This window comes from Bos indicus, chromosome 8 (assembly GCF_029378745.1).
Source record: "Bos indicus isolate NIAB-ARS_2022 breed Sahiwal x Tharparkar chromosome 8, NIAB-ARS_B.indTharparkar_mat_pri_1.0, whole genome shotgun sequence".
In the NCBI taxonomy this organism is placed as follows: Eukaryota; Metazoa; Chordata; class Mammalia; order Artiodactyla; family Bovidae; genus Bos; species Bos indicus.
This window is the reverse complement of record NC_091767.1, coordinates 56185226-56206736: the sequence shown is the minus strand read 5'-3', so window position 1 is coordinate 56206736 and position 21511 is coordinate 56185226. Positions and strand designations below refer to the sequence as shown.

Here is a 21511-nt window from a genome sequence, read left to right as displayed (position 1 = left end):
ATGCACTGAATAAAATATAACCAATCACCCTATGGTGATGAAAAACAAAAGACAGGATGGTTCTAGAAATTTCTTTGGTTTATTCCTGGTATCTTGTTGTATTTGGCAAAATAAGCATGTTGAAATGTTATCTAAATTTTTGTTTTATTTTATAATAATTTGCTTATTTATCTTAATGTAAATATTAAAAAATATTTACACTATTCCATGTTCAAGGACAGGAGGGGTGGTGGTGAGGAGATACCACTCGTCCAAGGTAAGGAGCAGTGGCTGCACTTTGCTGGAGCAGCCGTGAAGAGATATCCCACGTCCAAGGTAAGAGAAACCCAAGTAAGACAGTAGGTGTTGCAAGAGGGCATCAGAGGGCAGACACACTGAAACTATACTCACAGAAAACTGGTCAATCTAATCACACTAGGACCACAGCCTTGTCTAACTCAATGAAACTAAGCCATGCCCGTGGGGCCGCCCAAGACGGGTGGGTCATGGTGGAAAGGGCTGACAGAATGTGGTCCACTGGAGAAGGGAATGGCAAACCACTTCAGTATTCTTGCCTTGAGAGCCCCATGAACAGTATGAAAAGGCAAAATGATAGGACCTGAAAAAGGAACTCCCCAGGTCAGTAGGTGCCCAATATGCTACTAGAGATCAGGGGAGAAATAACTCCAGAAAGAATGAAGAGATGGAGCAAAAGCAAAACAATACCCAGTTGTGGATGTGACTGGTGATAGAAGCAAGGTCTGATGCTGTACAGAGCAATATTGCATAGGAACCTGGAATGTCAGGTCCATGAATCAAGGCAAATTGGAAGTGGTCAAACAAGAGATGGCAAGAGTGAATGTTGACATTCTAGGAATCAATGAACTAAAATGGACTGGAATGGGTGAATTTAACTCAGATGACCATTATATCTACTACTGCAGACAGGAATCCCTTAGAAGAAATTGGTAGCCATCATGGTCAACAAAAGTGTCTGAAATGCAGCACTTGGATGCATTCTCAAAAACACAGATGATCTCTGTTCATTTCCAAGGCAAACCATTCAATATCACAATAATCCAAGTCTATGCCCCAACCAGTAACACTGAAGAAGCTGAAGTTGAACGGTTCTATGAAGACCTACAAGACCTTTTAGAACTAACACCCAAAAAAGATGTCCTTTTCATTATAGGGGACTGGAATGCAAAAGTAGGAAGTCAAGAAACACCTGGAGTTAACAGGTAAATTTGGCCTTGGAATACAGAATGAAGCAGGGCAAAGACTAATAGAGTTTTGCGAAGAAAATGCACTGGTCATAGCAAACACCCTCTTCCAACAACACAAGAGAAGACTCTACACATGGATATCACCAGATGGTCAACACTGAAATCAGATTGATTATATTCTTCACAGCCAAAGATGGAGAAGCTCTATACAATCAACAAAAACAAGATCAGGAGCTGATTGTGGCTCAGATCATGAACTCCTTATTGCCAAATTCAGACTTAAATTGAAGAAAGTAGGGAAAACCACTAGACCATTCAGGTATGACCTAAATCCAATCCCTTATGATTATACAGTGGAAGTGAGAAATAGATTTAAGGGACTAGATCTGATAGAGTGCCTGAAGAACTATGGATAGAGGTTTGTGACATTGTACAAGAGACAGGGATCAAGACCATTCCTGTGGAAAAGAAATGCAAAAAAGCAAAATGCCTGTGTGAAGTCCTTACAAATAGCTGTGAAAAGAAGAGAAGTGAAAAGCAAAGGAGAAAAGGAAAGATACAAGCATCTGAATGCAGAGTTCCAAAGAACAGCAAGAAGAGATAAGAAAGCCTTCCTCAGTGATCAATGCAAAAAATAGAGGAAAACAACAGAATGGGAAAGACTAGAGATCTCTTCAAGAAAATTAGAGATACCAAGGGAACATTTCATGCAAAGATGGGCTTGATAAAGGACAGAAATGGTATGGACCTAACAGAAGCAGAAGATATTTAAAAGAGGTGGCAAGAATACACAGAAGAACTGTACAAAAAAGATCTTCACAACCCAGATAATCACGATGGTGTGATCACTCATGTAGACCCCAGACATCCTGGAATGTGAAGTCAAGTGGGCCTTAGAAAGCATCACTACAAACAAAGCTAGTGGAGGTGATAGAATTCCAGTTGAGCTATTTCAAATCCTGAAAGATGATGCTGTGAAAGTGCTGCACTCAATATGCCAGCAAATTGGGAACACTCAGCAGTGGCCAGAGGACTAGAAAAGGTCAGTTTTCATTCTAATCCCAAAGAAAGGCAATGCCAAAGAATGCTCAAACTACCACATAATTGCACTCATCTCACACGCTAGTAAAGTAATGCTTAAAATTCTCCAAGCCAGGCTTCAGCAATACGTGAACTGTGAACTTCCAGATGTTCAAGCTGGTTTTAGAAAAGGCAAAGTAACGAGAGATCAAATTGCCAACATCCGCTGGATCATCAAAAAAGCAAGAGAGTTTCAGAAAAACATCTATTTCTGCTTTATTGACTATGCCAAAGCCTTTGACTGTGTGTATCACAATAAAGTGTGGAAAATTCTGAAAGAGATGGGAATACCAGACCACCTGACCTGCCTCTTGAGAAACCTATACGCAGGTCAGGAAGCAACAGTTAGAACTGGACATGGAACAACAGACTGGTTCCAAATAGGAAAAGGAGTACATCAAGGCTGTATATTGTCACCCTGTTTATTTAACCTATATGCAGAGTACCTCATGAGAAACGCTGGACTGGAAGAAACACAAGCTGGAATCAAGATTGCCGGGAGAAATATCAATAACCTCAGATATGCAGATGACACCACCCTTAAGGCAGAAAGTGAAGAGGAACTAAAAAGCCTCTTGATGAAAGTGAAAGTGGAGAGTGAAAAAGTTGGCTTAAAGCTCAACATTCAGAAAACTAAGATCATGGCATCCGGTCCCATCACTTCATGGGAAATAGATGGGGAAACAGTGGAAACAGTGTCAGATTTTATTTTTCTGGGCTCCAAAATCACTGCAGATGGTGACTGCAGCCATGAAATTAAAAGACGCTTACTCCTTGGAAGGAAAGTTATGACCAACCTAGATAGCATATTCAAAAGCAGAGACATTACTTTGCCAACAAAGGTCTGTCTAGTCAAGGCTATGGTTTTTCCTGTGGTCATGTGTGGATGTGAGAGTTGGACTGTGAAGAAGGCTGAGCACTGAAGAATTGATGCTTTTGAACTGTGGTGTTGGAGAAGACTCTTGAGAGTCCCTTGGACTGCAAGGAGATCCAACCAGTCCATTCTGAAGGAGATCAGCCCTGGGATTTCTTTGGAAGGAATGATGCTAAAGCTGAAACTCCAGTACTTTGGCCACCTCATGCGAAGAGTTGACTCATTGGAAAAGACTCGATGCTGGGAGGGATTGAGGGCAAGAGGAGAAGGGGAAGACAGAGGATGAGATTGCTGGATGGCATCACTGACTTGATGGATGTGAGTCTGGGTGAACTCCGGGAGTTGGTGATGGACACGGAGGCCTGGCGCGCTGCGAATCATGGGGTCGCAAAGAGTCGGACACGACTGAGCAACTGATCTGATCTGATCTGAACATACTGAAAAAAGATGCAGAAAATGGTAAAGATTTCACAAAAAAACTATTAGAACTAATAAACTTGGCGGTGTGTTTGCAGAATACAAAATCAGCATACACACATTACTTGCACTTCTGTTCACAATCAACAATCTAAAAAAGAAATCAGGAGAACAATTTCATTTACAATAGTATCGAAAATAATAAAATATGAATAAACTTAACTAAAGGCATGAAAGACTTGCACACTTAAAACTACTAAATGTTATTGAAAGAAATTAAGGAAGACATAAATGGAACGATATCCCATTTTTATGAATTGGAAGACTTAATATGTTAAAATGTCCATATTATACAAAGCTATATACATTTCCCCTAGTTTTTCAGAAATAGAAGAAATTAGTTAAAGTGTATATGTAACCGCAAAGAACCCTCAATAACCAAAGCAATCTTGAGAAAGGAAAACAAAGTTGAAGACCTCACTTTTTTTTTTTTTTTAAATCAAGTGTCCTTGTTATGCTGGGTTAAAAATCTGAAGTCCTTAAATGTCCAGAAATAATCCTCCCAAATGTATGTTTTAATTCATTCTCAGTGGCAGGGCTTTCAGTGTCTCAGTGGACTGAGGGATCCTTCCATATCTACAGCTTGGACTTCTGCCGCTGACATTGGCCTGGTCTCTCAGGATCTTGGCTTTTCTATCAGTTTATCAGGTCTTTCATGAACCATGCTTTTAATGATTTTAAAGAGTTACTAAGATTCAATCTGAGATTATAGCATTATGCCCACAATTTTAAAAATCTCAAAAGCAAGCCAGTCCCCACTCCTAGAATAATGAAACAAGGCACATTTTCATTCCCAGAATCCAGTACAGAAATTATCAAAGAACATAGCTGAAACTCAATGGCATTTGAAAGAAAAATAAAGTCTCTCTGATTTTAGCCTCACTAGGATGTCCACTAGTCTGTACCATTTATCTGAAAGTCCTGACCTGCAAACTTAGAACCAGGAGGACGTTTCTGGCCTAACGTTGACTGGTCGCTATGAATTTGCCATGTGCAATGCACAGCCCTGAGCACCTATCACACATGGACCCTGGAGTTATCCTTCCTCTTTGATGATCTGTTCACACTGCAGTACTGACCTGATTATGGGTTCTATCCAGGAACATTATACCTCCAGTTATGATGTATAGATTCTATGGTCCTATGGAGCCATAGCCATTTCCACTGCCTCTGGCTATGGAACTGCATAGACCAAAGAAGCCTGCCTTTTAGAGAACAGTTCTTTCTCCAACGTAACTGACAAATTCCATGTCAGCTTGGGTCCACATATAAGGGGATTAACTTGAGCCTATGGTAACCAAATGTGTCAATGCTGACAAGTTCTGGAAAACATACTTTCCTCACAACTAAGTCTTTGTCTCAGTCAAGCCTGCCTGGGAAAAAACTACCTGAAGAGTAAGCCAAGGTGAGTAACTGCCTGAGTATTTCCTGCCCTGAAAACTCCTGCCCACCCCAAAGTTAAGAGCCAGGTAAAGTTCTCTTTATACTAAAGACCCTCCAGGTACCCTATTCATTCTGCTCCAGGCATTCGCTCAGCCACCTACAATTCCCTAGGGCCCCTTTTCTTTATACCAGACCTTTACTTAAGTGGCTTGACAGAAACAGCCACTCTCCCATGCGGTAAACTACAGCCAACTGCAGAGTCTTATTGTTGGTGTAGTGGGTTGAATGATGACCCCCAAAAGGACACATTCATGTTCTAATTCTCAACTGTTACCTCACTTGGAAAAAAGGTCTTTGCAAGTTTCATTAAGGATCTTGAGATGGGATTTCCATATTAATCAGATGGGTTCTTAATATGATGACAATTGCCCTTATTAAACAGGAAGGGCAGAGGGCAATTTGGACCAGATGAAGAGAAGATACAGAAACACAAAGGGAGTGAAAACAGAGACTAAGTGATGTGGCCTCAAGCCAAGGAAGCTACTAACCACTGGAAGCTCAAAGATACAAGGAGTGGACTCTCCCCTAGAACACCTTTAGGGAGTGCAGCCCTACTGACACCTTGATATCAGACTTTTGACCTCTAGAACTGTGAGATAGTACATTTTTATTATGTTAAGACTCCAAGTTTATGCTGATTTGTTACAGCAGGTACTGGAAACTAATACGGCATACATTAAACCTTTTCTAGACTTCAGCAGTTAACGGCATTTAACTGCATAAGCCGAAGTATTTTCAAATAGTCAAAAGTCCCAACATCCCACCACACATTAAAGACCAAGGCACAAGACTACCTTGCATGGAAGCATGGAAACATTTCCACGTGGACATTTTCCTCTCCAAAAGTCTGCTCCTTTCTTTTTATTTCTCAGTGTTTCCAGGTAACACACCAAATGATGCATTTATGCAAGTACAACAGGTACAACACCTTAATTACATCTGGGTATAGAGTTAATTAAGAAACAAGATAACAGAGCGAAGATGGAGGTCAGAATATTCCTGGTACTGACCTAACCCTGGCTTAGAATCCAGTTTGAATGAAATCATCCCACAACTGAACCCCAGAAATTACTAGTCCATAACTGAACTAGTAATACACAGGATGACAGAAACAGAAGACACCAACTCCCACTCTCAAGGGACAGAACAGAATTAGTTAAGACAAACATGTCCACTTAATTCTTTTCAAGCTTCCTATATAAGTCATTTGATCACCCCGGGGTGGAGTAAGTAAAGAAGCAGGGCTGAAATTACCTTAAGATCTCTCTTGACAGGATTGAAACATCAAGATGGGAAAAGACCATTCCTTCACTCCCCACCACCACCACTCCCAGCATTAAAAAATAATAGCCTACATTTACAATGTAAAACAAATCAGAAACTACTTTAGTTCTGATTCACTCTTAGTATTATTAATAGCTAATCAGGAGCCTTGTGCAAAAACATCTTGATTAGTTGCTAATAAAACTCTTTAGAGGCAGAGCCCTCCATATGCCTCAAAGGGAAGATGTAGACCTCTTATGCGTCAGGATTTTCTCACCAAAAAGTCACACGTCTTTACTATTCCAGGCAAGTATAGCCTAGCCCTACCCTCATTCCTGCTTTACTTGGATTACCAATAAATATATAGATGGAAATAAAGAAGAGATATCAGGTAGAAATACATAAAATGGTAGGTAAAACATTGCAAGTGGAGTCAAGTACCACCACCATTCACTACAGTAGAAGTGAACATTTAGCACCAACAGTAATGTTTTTTCCTGTTATGTCTGGAAAGTGATAATAAGTCATATGTACCTACCTTTTTAAATTTATTCAGATCTCATTTTTGTATTAACTACTGCATACCAAGTAACATGCTAAGGCTGCATCAATGGATGAAGAAAAGGTAGTCCTTGGCCCCAAGGAATGTTGCCCAGAAGAAGCCCGAGATATGTAAAAAAATCCAACTACAATACAGTGTAGCAAGTGCAACAGTCAGGTATGTAAAAGTGTAATGAGAGCAAAAAGGAAAGAGTGATCACAACACTAAACAGAAGACAGCATAAAAGAGATAATATGTAAACTGAGTTTTGACAAATGAAGTGGGTTTTCCAGGTGCCCAAGAGGGCGGAGAGAATTCTTGGAGGAGGGAAAAGCATAATTCAAGATAGTGAATTGTTCATATAATCCTAGAAGAGAAGCAGGGAATAACAGAAGAAATACTTGGATACAGGCATCATGAATATTTGTATGTTTCATTTTGGCAAAACCATTCTAATGGAAATTTTGAAGATCAACTATAGACGGAATAAACAGAACTAGTAATTACTGCAGGAGACACTAGAACCAATCTCTACTATAATCTACCAGAAAGAAACAAAACTATTTCAACGACAACACGGTATCACAGAAGGGGCTTTTTATTTTATTTTTTTATTTTTTTTAGTGTATTAGGTGTCACTTAAAATTCTGACTCCACACTGTACTTGCTTTGGGATCTTGAACAAGACTCATACCTTCAGCTAGTCTCAGTATAGTGAGTGTATGTGATTACCTACATCTGTATCTGCAATGCAATCTTAATGTAAATTCAAGTTCAGGTCCAAGCCTAGGTTCTCTGTGACTCCTCTGGTTAATTCAAAAGCTATCTCTCTCTTCTTCATTTGGCTTCTCTATGGAAATATCATGTCTATGACTTCTTGGGGTCTTTTGTTGTCGTCTGTTTTTTAAATTGAAGTATAGTTGATTTACAATGGCATGTTAGTTTTAGGTGTACAGTTCAGTGATTAATTTAAATATACGTCCTTTATCAGATTCTTTTCCATTAATAAGTTATTCCAAAATATTGAGTATAGCTCCCTGTGCTATACAATAGATCCTTACAGGTTATCTGTTCTATGCCTTCTTTGAATTACTGTAGCGCTCGTTGTCTGTATCATTTATATGTTTCAGTCACGTTATGACTGAAAACAAAAAATTTATATTTGCCCATGCCCTGGCCTGTACTTAAAAAGTGTGTTCATTGATTTCATATTCATTGGCTACATTTTAGACACCGTGTTAGCTCGTGGTTCCAGATATTAGTAAAATATAGATATTCCTGATCAGAAGGTCACAGTCTTTGTGGGAAAACAAACAAAAATAAACAATCTGTGTCTCAAACAGCTGTGTACTTTCCAAAAAGAACACACCTAGTTGGTACAGTAAATACATATATCACAGATAATGTATCAATAGTTATTTGGTGTTAATAACTTCAAATAACTGCTTTTCTACTTTGAAGAAATAATGATTACATTTCACCAGGAGCTCAATACCCCTCTGAGACTGAGGGCTTCACTTCCATCCTCACTCACCACATTGCTTTCTTATATGAAAATATACAAGTGTGTACATACTCTCTATTAAAAGGACTATCTGGCATGAATTTCTGACAGCATGAAGAAAAACTCAAGAGGTTTAGAATTTTAGTTCTGAGATCCATCCAAAAGTTCAGATGCCCTAATTCAACTTGCTTGGCTGGAAAATAGAGCTGTAAACTCACAAGAGTAGATGATCTTTTAAGAATTTCAAAACTTCCTGCTACTAATTAGAAATCCTAGAAGAATCAAATTAGATTAGATCAGTCACTCAGTCATGTCCAACTCTTTGCGACCCCATGAATCGCAGCACACCAGGCCTCCCTGTCCATCACCAACTCCCGGAGTTCACTGAGACTCACGTCCATCAAGTCAGTGATGCCATTCAGCCATCTCATCCTCTGTCGTCCCCTTCTCCTAGAAGAATAGCTTCTTTTAAAATACACTGATAATATGCTTTACAGCTTAATATCCAGCAGCCTATGTTTCAGTTAAGTGAGCTTCAGGAAAGAAGGAAACTTGTGGTTTAGTTGCATTTACTTTGGAGCCTCTGGTCAAAACAGCTACTTCTGTGCTCAGCCATTTTTTCATCTTTAAAAAAACATGGTTACAGAGATGGTGCACAGGTTCATGTGTCATTGTATTCATTTGTTTCAGAATGCCAATAACATTGAAGCTATTACTGCAAAGAGTGGGATGTTATTTGGTGTCATCTAGTGCAACTCTGTTGAAATAAAGAAAAGGAAAGGGGTCTAGAATAGCTACAATTTTCCTGAGAACACAATTATTTTATGGTAAATCTGGGACAAGAATCCTGATCTCTTTGATCCCATTCCATTCTTCTTTCACTGGGATCTGAACAACCCAGAGAAATAAATGTGCTGTGTTCTGTTACTGGTGCAGGACTTGGCAAGATTGGAATTGTAACACTATGTATGAAGAATTATCTGGAAATTCTTAGAACTAAGTGAGATACATCCCAGGTATATAGAACACTATGTTTTATGAAAATTCTGTGGAATGAACCAAACTGGTAACTGAAGTGTGCGTGCTGTGCTGCAGTTTAAAGTAGGTAGGGTGAATTCAGCATGAAATTCATTCAGCTGAATTTCATTCAGCATAAAAATTAACATCCAAACAAACTCTTCATTGCTGAAAGTGTCCAAAGCTGCTAGCTTCATCTTGTACCTAAGGCATCTGAAAGAATCATGTTAAAGGACTTCTAACCACCCAAATGTCCCATATCTGACTCAATAAGTATCATTATACATTATGGGTATTTTTCTGAGTGACAGAGAACAATATCCTGGCTGAACATCCCTCTGCCATGACATAGAGATGATGGTTTCAAGCTATCTTGAAGGTGTTGGAACCCACTTTATCCATTGCTAATATTAACACAGGACAAAACTTAATATTCTCTTTGCTCTCTATTTGTTAAATCACTTCTTGCCTTTATTAAAATGGATGGACCATAATTGAGTCTGTAGTATGTGTATCTTTGGAAGCTGAACACATATTTGTCGGTTTTATTAACATCACAGATTTCTAGGGAGCGTCTACTCAAAAACTAAGTCTGCTTTCACAGTTGCAAATAAATTATGATATAATTTTGAACAAATTAAGCTCATCATAAAGGAAAGATACTGATACTTACTATAACCCTGTCCTTGAGGGGCTCTTGTAAAGCACTAAATAAAGTAATAGAGGCATGCACACATGCATAGATTTTCAGTGATATCTGTGCACACTTAAAAAGAACTCTACACAATATATTATAAAAATCTTGATGCTGTGTATCCCTAGTTCCCAGCTCTCTCATTAAAACTATCTAACTTAACAAGACCTTATCTATTAGGATACCTATCAGAGTATTCCAAATTCTACTTCTTGTAGCACCCTGTCCCAATCATTTGCCTTCCTCTTTTCATTAGACCTCATCCAGAAGCCCTGGAGATTTGTTCATTAATTTATGTACATATTTAGTTATGTGGCCAATTTCTTAATCCCTTATCAAATTTCAGGCACCATTCTTTAGTATGTTTTATAGGTTGATGACACAGCAGTGATCAACACAGATGAATATACCCTCTCTCCAATTGAGGGGGCAGACAAAAATATACAAGCAAATATAAATATATAAGTATAAATAAGTAAATAAAAATTAAATAGATGCATAGAATAACTAGTATATCAGGTAAGTGCTAGAGAAAAAATAGAAAGCATGGTTGGGAGATGGAGATGGCTGATAGAAGGTACCTGCCACGTGAAATTAAGTAATAAATGAAGGCTTTATGGGGAAGATAAAATTTATCAAGGAATTTAAGGTGGTTGTGGAAGGGAGCAAGGTGCATATCTGGGGAATAAATATTACCAGCAGAGGGAACAGTCATATGGAAAGAGAAGGAGGCAAGAATGTGCCTAGAGTATTCAAGGAACAGAAAGGATGTCAGTTTGTGGGAAATAGAGAGAGCAAAGTAGAGAAGAGAAAGAACAAGTCAGGGAAGAAACAAAGGCCTAGATTTGTAGGCCCATGGAGGTACTCTGAGGACTTTGCTTTCTGCTTAGAGTAAGTCGCTGAAGAGATCTGAGCAATACAATCTGATTTATGTTTTAACAGGATCCCTCTGAATGCCCTGTTGATTAAAAACTGCAAGAGAGTAAGGACAAGCTCCGGAAGACCAAGAGTTGACTCAAAGACATGATTTACTAAAAAATGCACCTCTTACTCAGTGACAATGTAGAGCAGAGACTGGCAAATAACTGCTCACAAATCATTGTGAGCTCAGCCTGTTTTTTTTATGACCCGTGAGCTAATACTGAACCTCACATTTTGAAAGACTGCTGAAGAAAGAGGAGGAGGAGAAGCTACAGAAACTGTATACGGCCCACCAAGTCTAAGATACATATTTAAAAATCCAGAAAATGTTTTCCAACACCTGATGTAAAGCATCTGGTTGGTAGTAGGTCCACAATAAAATTGGGAGGAGGAATACATGAATGAATTAGCTGCTGAAAATATTGTAAAGTGACAGGTATCAAGAAACATTTACAGCTTCACCCTTAACCTTCAGAAATGATGTTATTTTCATTGAGCTGTTGAAAAATATAATCTAACTTTCAAAACAACAAATCAGAAAGCATCTTCTCACATAAGCAAGGTCATAAATCACTGTCAAGTAAAACTGAAGTAGCAACAAATCAATTACAAAAAATATTTTTATGGACTTTTAAACTTTAGAAAGCATTGTGTGTTCATTATCTAATGTAATCCTCAAATAAATTTCATGAAATAGTTATTATTTTCCCATTAGAAATTAGGAGAAAGTAATGGCAACCCACTCCAGTACTTTTGTCTGGGAAATCCCATGGACAGAGGAGTTTCACGAGGAGTCAGACACGACTCAGCGACTTCACTTTCACTTTTCACTTTCATGTACTGAAGAAGGAAATGGCAACCCACTCCAGTATTCTTGCCTGGAGAATCCCAGGGAAGGAGGGGCCTGGCGGGCTGCCAGCTATGGGGCTGCACAGAGTCAGTACATGACTGATGCAACTTAGCAGCAGCAGCAGCATTAGAAATCACCACATACTAAGTCCTTAGTGATTACCCAAGAAAAGCTGAAATCTTGAGTTGTTACACCTATTAATGCCAAGGGTTTTTTTTTTTTTTCCCCTCTATGGGAATGTTGGATGCTAAAACTGACAGGGATTTTCAGCTCAAGATAGCAGACTAGGACACATATTTACTTTCTATTCCTTCTGAAACCATATTTAAATAAAAGTGTAGAAATACCAAAGTTAATAAGCCAATAAAAGCCAAGATGTTGTGGAAGTCATCAACTACAGAAAGATTTCAACATATTTCTAGAAGGCAAAAAATGAAACAGAGTGATGAATAAAATAATTAAGGAAAGATTGTCCTAAGAAGGGTCTGCACAAAGCCAGTCAGCTTTTGGTGAATTCTGGTTTTAGTAAAGGGCAAGGAAAGACGAGGAGCTGAAAAACAAGGAAATTAGAGTTATTTTAGGGAAAAAAGTTACTTGAATGAGCTCCAGAGACCACTCAGCCTGATGCCATATTAATTCATGGATTACAATGGATTGTTGGTAAGCAAGACAAGAAAACAAGGAAGAAACAAAAATCAAGAGATCATTCCTTACTGAACTTCTCAAACAAGATCAAGGAATTATGGTTAAATGCCACGGCTGTAAATCATTTCTGCTCCTAGAGAGGTCAGATAGAGCTTATGATATTTCTCGCTTTTTTCAGACATAATTTAGGTCTGAGAAAAAGCTTTTGTGTCCTCCAATCTCGAATCTTATTGGGGATAGAAGTCCAAATTTGCTCTGACATACTATAAAAAGAATCTCAAGAGCAGAGGGCAAAACTAATTTATAATATATGAATTATGTCCAGTGTTATTTTAAATAGATTTTAAACTAAAATATATAAAGTTTCACCGATCAATACAATTTTGGGTTCTGAAACCTCTACATGTCACATGCCTGATGTATAACACACAATGTCAGCTCAGGAGAAAGAAAATATTCCAATGAAGTAAGCCAAAGAAACAAGATTCAAACTCAATAAAACCATGTTAGACTAGGATTTTTAAGTTCTTTCCTATTATTTTGAAGCTTCTACTTTGTGAATAATAACATGTTTCCCTTGTCCTAGACACCCAAGAGTGTGTCTTCTCTCCTGGGCATAAGAATCTCTAGAATTACACATAGTAGTAAAGAGTGGCCCAAGCTGACATGCTCACAGTGACCAAATTGTACTATTTTAAACTGACACAGGGCTCCACTATGAAGCTGCAATAAATGATGTATTTGCTTTCTAGACATGAATGAGTTGCCTTACTGAACATACTCCAGGAAGGCCATCCATAGAAATTGGCTTCTAATCCATACAGAATAATTCATTGGTAAATTTCTTTCAGGAAAGCCCACGATTTATCTAGACTATGATCTTTACATATCTGGATCCTTCAAACTAGACCAAAGGGAAAACCTCCGCTGGTGCTATGCTGACAACTGATGGTCCCTAACCTGCATCTTCTGAGATCAGAACCCAGTGCAGTAGGTGATCAATTCATGAATTGAGCAAAAGAAAACCTTCTACAAGGTAGGATACAGGCTCATTCTAGGTATGACACTTAGGGCTAAGTGCCATAAGGAGTACAAGAAAAGAACAGTAACACATGAAGCATGTATGACAAGGAGGCACCACAGCCCAAAGCAAGCTTGGTTCAAATCCTGGCTAAGCCATTACCATCTGCACACCCTGAAGAACAGTCTAAAGTTTAACTGTTGTACTAAATTTCTAAAAAGAAGTGAAGAAAGAGCCTTACCTGCCAGGAAGGGAGGTTATGGGGTGCAGCATCCAGCCAGGTGAGGGCTCTGCATTCCCTGCGGGCTGGAGATGATGGCAGAGGAGCAGCAGTGAAGAAGGTGCTCCTGGCTCCAGGCTTCGCAGAGAAGCTGGGAAGGTCCCCATAGGTGCCGGACCACCCCCCGACAGGGTGGGTGGCTCCTGCACTCAGCTTTGCACAGGCCTCTGAGACCCACGCAGGGAAGGGCTGACCGATAGAAACGCAGGCACCAAGGTGGCTGCATGATGAGGTGCTAGACAGGATGAGCTCTGGAGGAGGAGGCCCCCACAGTCCTGAACAGTCTCTGCATGGTGGCCCATCTGGTGCCAAACTCCTGGCACCCACAGTGGGAAGCCTCGGCTGCTAGAGAGTTCAGGAGGGGTCATGCGCTGGGGCCCCGCCCTTTGCCCCGTAATTTGCCACGTGTGGGCTTGCAGCCCAGTTTCTCTGTGATGCGTATACCATGGACATGTCACAAGTGCCAGGCTGAGAAATCCTGCCTCCAGTGCGTATTTGACCACGAGAGGAGTCAGAAGCTGGGTAGACGCTCTCCCAGTTTCACACTCTATTCTCAGGGCGTTTGGCGCACAATCTGTCCTATATGGGCAATTTACTGTGTAAATTTGTTTCCGCGCTCCGCCGCCGGAACCCGCTGGGCCGTCGCTCGCTGGTTTTGCCCTCTCGGGATGCCATCACATCTGGCCGGGGCCACCCCGCTGCTCCAGCTCCTGCTTTACACCCTGGTCACAGGCTGCTCAACCAGGATCGATTACCTTTATCATCCAGCTTTTACATTGCGCCGAAAAGGCAGTACCCCATCCAGCAGGCTGGGTACTCCCCTGTGGGCGTCCTACCCGTGACGAACTTGAGGAACTCGCCAAAGAAGCAGCCTGTCTTGTCCACTCGTAATTCCATGATGTTCGGACCTTCGAGAACCGTCAGAATTCCTCCACCGGGGCGCAAAATTACTCTCCTGCGTTCACTAACTGAGCTACCTGCCCGGGTAGTCAAGGTTGGGAACCCGGTACCAACCAGGCACCTCCCACTTTGTTGCACAAAGGAGAGTGAGGCGATGGTCCAAGAAGAGCCCAGGGAAAGCATAACAAAGGAGGAAGGTCACACAGAGGCCGAAGGAGAGAACAATGGAAAGATAAGTCTGTACTGCGACCGGGATATAACAATGACACCCAGGCCCCAGGAGCCCAGCGGGGTCCTCACGTCCCTCCAGTGCAGTCCTGAGCCTCCAAACCTACCCCCGGTGCACCCAGAAAGCAACTTCAATGAGAAAGCCCAGGTGTCTTGGCAGAACTCTTCCTCTGAAAGCCTCGCCATCTGCTTAGACGACACTGCTGGAGACGGCCAGCCTCCCTCGCAGCCAGGCCCCCTGGCCAGGGTGCTCTCTGCCTCAAGCCCGTGCTGCAACCTGCTGCCCGAGAGGCCAATAGAAGAAGTGCTGGGTGAAGACCACCGACCCAGCTCCCCGGAGTCACTGATGTCTGGGAAGGCGCTGCAGCGTGAACAACCTTCAGACACCCCACGGAGCAGTTCTTCTGCCCTGGGATCTGCCCGCAGTAGGCACCCCCTCAAGCGGAAGAGACCCCTGCCGGTGTTTCTGCCCCTGCCGCCACTGCTGCCACCACTACCACCACCGCTGCCTCTGCCGTGGGGTCGCAGTGACCTTCCGCTGCCTCCGAAGCTTCCAGGCATGACTCTCGCCAAAACCTGGGGCACCCTGAAACAACGCATGGAGCGTCAGCGAAACAAAATCCTGAAGGATGTAAGGAAGGCTATGCGTCGCTGCAGTGCCCCTCCACCTGCCCCAGGGACCACAGGCTCCCTGGCTCCGGTCAGTCACATTTTGGAGGTCCCTCCTACCACCACCCACTTGGCTGAACTGTCCTCCAGATTCCCCAGTCTGGCTGGCCTTCCACCTTATACGGATCAGGAGGCAAGATACACAGCCCCTGCATCCTCTCATTCTGCAATTCCTGCAGATTATCTTTTTCCTCCAGTTTGGAATCCCATTGTGGGAATTACCCTTAAGGAGGATGAAGGCACTCGGTGTTCAGTCAAAGCAACACCACCTTTTACTTCTGACCTCTCTACACCTCTGAGCACCCCAACCCTCTCCTTCCAGCCACCCTCCTACAAAAATGAATCCCCAACACCCATGTGTGTAGATTCTCCCCCTCCCTTAAACTTACTCACCCCTCTTCCAGACCCTCCCGTCCCTCCCCCTGTTCTAACTGAGCAGCCCATTACTTCTACTGCCATCCCTTCTACCACCACAGTCATGGCATCTACAAGTGTGCCCTCTCCTTCAGATTCGGGCATCACGGACATGGACACTACTCCCCCTTCTCAAGCTGTAATTTTTCAGTCTCCCCCAGGTATTGGGGTGGAGCAGACACACACTGCAGAGAGACCAGGCACCACCATCCAATTTGTGCCCATGGTCTCCCGCCAGGCTTCAATTTTTAACTATCCCTTTGACTCCCGAAACAACCCTCAGCCCACATTTGCGACCACTGATAAGCAGAAGAGAGCCTCTGTCTTGCCCAGCCCCCCATCTGGGGCTCCCGCTGCCGACTTCCCCAGGCCCCCGTTCGGGACTCCTGCTGCCATCTTTCCCGGGCCCCCACCTAGGACTTCGGCTGCCGTCTTCCCCGGGCCCCCACCGGGGAACCAGGCGGCCGTCTTTCCCGGGCCCCCAGCTAGGACTTCGGCTGCCGTCTTCCCCGGGCCCCCACCGGGGAACCAGGCGGCCGTCTTTCCCGGGCCCCCACCTAGGACTCCGGCTGCCGTCTTCCCCGGGCCCCCACCGGGGAACCAGGCGGCCGTCTTTCCCGGGCCCCCACCTAGGACTCCGGCTGCCGTGTTCCCCGGGCCCCCACCGGGGAACCAGGCGGCCGTCTTTCCCGGGCCCCCACCTAGGACTCCGGCTGCCGTGTTCCCCGGGCCCCCACCGGGGAACCAGGCGGCCGTCTTTCCCGGGCCCCCACCTAGGACTCCGGCTGCCGTCTTCCCCGGGCCCCCACCGGGGAACCAGGCGGCCGTCTTTCCCGGGCCCCCACCTAGGACTTCCGGCTGCCGTCTTCCCCGGGCCCCCACCGGGGAACCAGGCGGCCGTCTTTCCCGGGCCCCCAGCTAGGACTTCGGCTGCCGTCTTCCCCGGGCCCCCACCGGGGAACCAGGCGGCCGTCTTTCCCGGGCCCCCACCTAGGACTTCGGCTGCCGTCTTCCCCGGGCCCCCACCGGGGAACCAGGCGGCCGTCTTTCCCGGGCCCCCACCTAGGACTCCGGCTGCCGTCTTCCCCGGGCCCCCACCGGGGAACCAGGCGGCCGTCTTTCCCGGGCCCCCACCTAGGACTTCGGCTGCCGTCTTCCCCGGGCCCCCACCGGGGAACCAGGCGGCCGTCTTTCCCGGGCCCCCACCTAGGACTCCGGCTGCCGTCTTCCCCGGGCTCCAACCTGGGGATCAGGCTGTTGTCTTCCCCTGGCCCCCACCTAGGACTCTGGCTGCCATCTTCCCCGGGCCCCCACCTGGAAATCAGGCTGCCTTCTTCCCCGGGCTCCGACCTGGGGATCAGGCTGCTGTCTTCCCCTGGCCCCCACCTAGGACTCTGGCTGCCATCTTCCCCCGGCCCCCACCTGGAAATCAGGCTGCCGTCTTCCCCGGGCTCCGACCTGGGGATCAGGCTGTTGTCTTCCCCTGGCCCCCACCTAGGACTCTGGCTGCCATCTTCCCCGGGCCCCCACCTGGAAATCAGGCTGCCTTCTTCCCCGGGCTCTGACCTGGGGATCAGGCTGCTGTCTTCCCCTGGCCCCCACCTAGGACTCTGGCTGCCATCTTCCCCCGGCCCCCACCTGGAAATCAGGCTGCCGTCTTCCCCGGGCTCCGACCTGGGGATCAGGCTGCTGTCTTCCCCTGGCCCCCACCTAGGACTCTGGCTGCCGTCTTCCCCGGGCCCCCACCTGGAGATCAGGCTGCCGTCTTCCCCAGGCCCCCACCTGGGAATTAGGCTGCCGTCTTTCCCGGACCCCCACCTGGGGCTCCAGCTTCTGTCTTCCCTGGGCCCCCATTTGGGGATCAGGCTGCCATCTTCCCCAGGCCCCCATCTGGGGCTCCGGCTACTGTCTCCCTTGGCCCCCCATCTAAGGCTCTGGCTGCTGTCTTGCCCAGCCCCCCACCTAGGGCCCCAGTTGATGTCTCCCTTGGTCCCCCATCTACAGCCTTGTCTTCCCCAGCCTCACTATTGAGGACTCCTGCTGGTGTCTTCCCCATCCCTCCATCTAGGGTTCTGGCCGCTTCTCCCCTGGCCCCCCATCTATGGCTTTGGGTCCTGTCTTCCCTGGCCTCCCCGTCTAGGGCTTTGGCTGTTTCCCTCAATCCCCAAATCCTGCCTCAACCAGCACCCCAACGATGGCTTCAGCTCCTGTTTCCCACAACCCCTCATCTATGGCTTCAGCTCCTGTTTTCCCCAGCCCCACATCTATGGCTTCAGTTCCTGTTTTTCCCAGCCCCTCACCTATGGCTTTGGCAGTTATCTATGCTCCAGCAGATGGCATCTCTACAGATGTCAAACCAGTCTTTGACATCGATGCTATGCATACAACACCTCCTCCTCAGACTGCTATTTTCCAGTCTACCTCTGACTCCAAGGAGAACCACTACCCATATCACATGGCTATTCTTGGTTCTGAGAACACAGCGCCCAGTGGTGGCAATGCCTGGACCCAAGCCTCAACTTATTTGCCTGTGGATTTGGTCAACAGAGGTACCCATGTTTCAAGTGAAGCTTGAAACCAGAACTCACCATTCAGCCCACATCTGGGGCCAACAATAGGAAGAAGCCTAACAAGTCTATTCCACTGGGAAACCCATTAGCCCTAGAACAAGATAGAAAGCTAACGTCTTCTGCAGTCCAGCCACCCAGAGGAAGCAAAATGGATTCAGGTTTGCCAGATCCCCTGTCTGCTATCACCACCATCAACATGCAGCCGGCCTTTGTCTACAACTCAGGTATTTTCCCCAGGGATGTATTTGCTACTACTGGTTTTGGAGTGGATACCACAGTGCCCAGTACTGGAGACAGTAGCTTGCTGTCTGCTAGTACCATATCAGGCCCACTGTTGATGGGACCTGCAGCCTCTATGGCTGGTGGGAGTTTTGGGGTTGGTATGAATGCCCTAGGCCTCACTTATTCAGAAGCATCTGGCCCACCTAACTTTTGGACAGAACTGTGTGGGGCACCCAGCACCACTTGTGTTCCTACTGTGGGCCAGATCACCTGGGGGTCATCTCATTGCAGCATGGCTGCTGCAGTATGAAGGGCAAGCCACCATCCCAGCATCCAGGCACATATCTGCTTTCAACTTGAATCCCAATGCCTGGGGTCTACCTGAGCCGAATCCAGGTGGTAGAGTGATGGCAGGGGACACCACCATCCTTATGGTTAGAGGTCAGGGTGTTACCACTTCCCATCACTGCACCTAGGACCCATATGAGTGTAGAAAATCTACAGTTACAAATCCCATCACCATGGAGAAGAAATTTGTGTTAAGGAACAAGTCAATTTCCACTTTCCACCAGAGCAACACTGCATCCATTGGATTTGCAAGTGTGAGACCCACCCCTGGCTTGGAACCCACCTGTCCAAGATGCAAGTGGTGGTGGTATAGGAGGGAACAACATCATTCCCAGGATTGGAGGACCTGGTATCCACACTTCCCATCAGTACAACTGGGGCCCACCTGGCCAATACACCATGGGTGGAACATATGGGAGGAGCAACATCTCATCTAGGATGGGAGGCCCCAGTGTCAACACCTGCCATTGGACTTGGAACTCACATATGCAAAGCACAGAGCGGGCGTTGGGGGACAGCACCACACTTGCTATGACTGGGTACACGTCTGGTGTTCCATTCACACAAAGCACCCAGGCCTCCGAACCCAAACCCACACAGTACGACGGGGGATAGCACCATATATACTTAGAGAGGAACTTCTATGCTCAAAACACCTGGGACCCCAACTCAGGGCACCCTTCTGACTTAGGAGGAGCACAGCGTTGTGTTTAGCGGCTCCTGGTCAGGGAAGCTGCGTCTGTGCTCTGGGTCTGGTACTTTTATCACCTGCCCAGGATTTCATTGGAGCATTAGCGAACTCCTTTCTTCTGTGAAAAAACTCAACAAATAAAGAGCATATCTTGTTCTGCAGATTCTGCGCAACGATGAACGGGCTTTGCTGGAAAACAACTCTGCCCATTTGAGTGAAACTGTTAACCTGCTGTCTTCCTACAATGAGCCAAAGGACCACACTCGCAGCCGTGTGCAGGAGTGTGTGTTTTATGTGCATGGGTGAGGAATGTGGGTGTGTGTGTGTTGCAAAGTGAGAAACATATGAGCCCAGTTCAGAACTATATACCAGACTTGAGAAGTTCCATTTGGAGGATGGAAAATAAACTGCATGTATCATCCACTGTGCCATCCCTGGTTTGACTGTAAACTTGGCTGACCCAAACTTCTGGCTATTTTCTCTACACGTGCAACAGGCAGGGTGCCCACTGCTATCTTTAGCTGCTTCCTCTCCACTTATCCATTTGCCTCAATGGGCCCTTATCTTTCCCAGCTTTATGTACAAACATGTATATATGTAATTTATATATAAATAACTTATTCTTGTTAATCTACTACTGTTTATGTGTCTTTACTCTTTGATATATATGAGTCATGATGTGTTGAGGCAGACTTGAGGTTGCAAAATTTTCTGGGTCCCAGTGACTGGGTTGTGGAGTGAGGCACACATTATGACCATGTGTGCAGACTCCTGAAATCTGCTTTGAGTGTAAGGAGTGACAGTCCAGGAAAAACTAAGGTCCAGAGGAGGGAGAGACAGGGCAACTCATCCTTTTCTGTCTGTCTCTCCCCCCGCCCCCCACCCCACACTACTCTAACCACACTAAAGGCTAGATAATCTCTGATATGTGAAGAGGAAACGCAGTTTATGGTTTTAGTTTTTGAAAATGTTTAAATGTCTCTTTTGTGCATCTTTTTATCCAAATGAGACTTAGGCCAGTCATCTTTGTACATTCCCACTTCACCCAGAGAGGATGGATTTTGTATCCAGGTTCATGTGTCTGGTGAAACAAAGGAAGAGTCCATGCCTGCTCTGTAATTGTTGAAAATTTAAGTTTACTTCAAGTTTATCATACTGCTTAAAGTATCAGAAAAGATTCTCTTGAATAACTGGCTTGGTTCTGAGATAGGCTGCTAAAATACCAAACATAAGAGTTACAACTGTGTCCAGTTCTTGCAGACCCTAGAGTTCTGCTGGGCCTCCCTTAGGTTCAATAAAGGCAAAATTCCTGACTCTATGCTGCCTATCTTTTAGTCAGAGGGGAGAACAGAAATCAACGTAAATTATCTGACAAGTTGGTGGTGTGGTTTAGTTGCCAAGTTGTGTCAGACTCTTTGCAACCCCAGGGACGGTAGCCCACCTGTAGGCTCCTCTGTCCACAGGATTTCCCAGGCAAGAATACAGGAATGGGTTGCCATTTCCTTCTCCAGAAGCTCTTCCTGACCCAGATAAAAGACCAGGTCTCCTGCATTACAGGTGGATTCTTTACTGACTGAGCCACCAGGGAAGCCTAGTAACAAATGCAATCGAAATTAAGCAGTATATGGGAAATTGACCTTGTGGGCAGAGAAAA

The 21511-nt window shown here is 44.9% G+C and overlaps 1 protein-coding gene across 1 annotated transcript; it reads left to right on the top strand.

Moving 5' to 3' along the window:
• Positions 1-14326: 14326 nt before the first annotated feature.
• NPAP1 (nuclear pore associated protein 1) lies at positions 14327-19826 on the top strand. Its single transcript, XM_070794164.1, has 3 exons — positions 14327-16846; positions 16920-17584; positions 18597-19826. Exons 1-3 carry the CDS (start codon positions 14399-14401, stop codon positions 19126-19128), a joined length of 3645 nt encoding a protein of 1214 aa, XP_070650265.1. The 5' UTR covers positions 14327-14398; the 3' UTR covers positions 19129-19826.
• The last annotated feature ends 1685 nt before the right edge of the window (positions 19827-21511 follow it).

What these genes read in the sequence shown, in the direction of transcription:
- NPAP1 (XM_070794164.1), top strand. Translation starts at nt 14,399, where the DNA reads ATGGGCAATTTACTGTGTAAATTTGTTTCCGCGCTCCGCCGCCGGAAC. An exon ending in GGCCCCCACCGGGGAACCAG is followed by an intron (nt 16,847 to 16,919) that starts GCGGCCGTCTTT and finishes CCGGGGAACCAG; the next exon opens with GCGGCCGTCTTTCCCGGGCC. An exon ending in CAGGCTGCCTTCTTCCCCGG is followed by an intron (nt 17,585 to 18,596) that starts GCTCTGACCTGG and finishes TTTCAAGTGAAG; the next exon opens with CTTGAAACCAGAACTCACCA.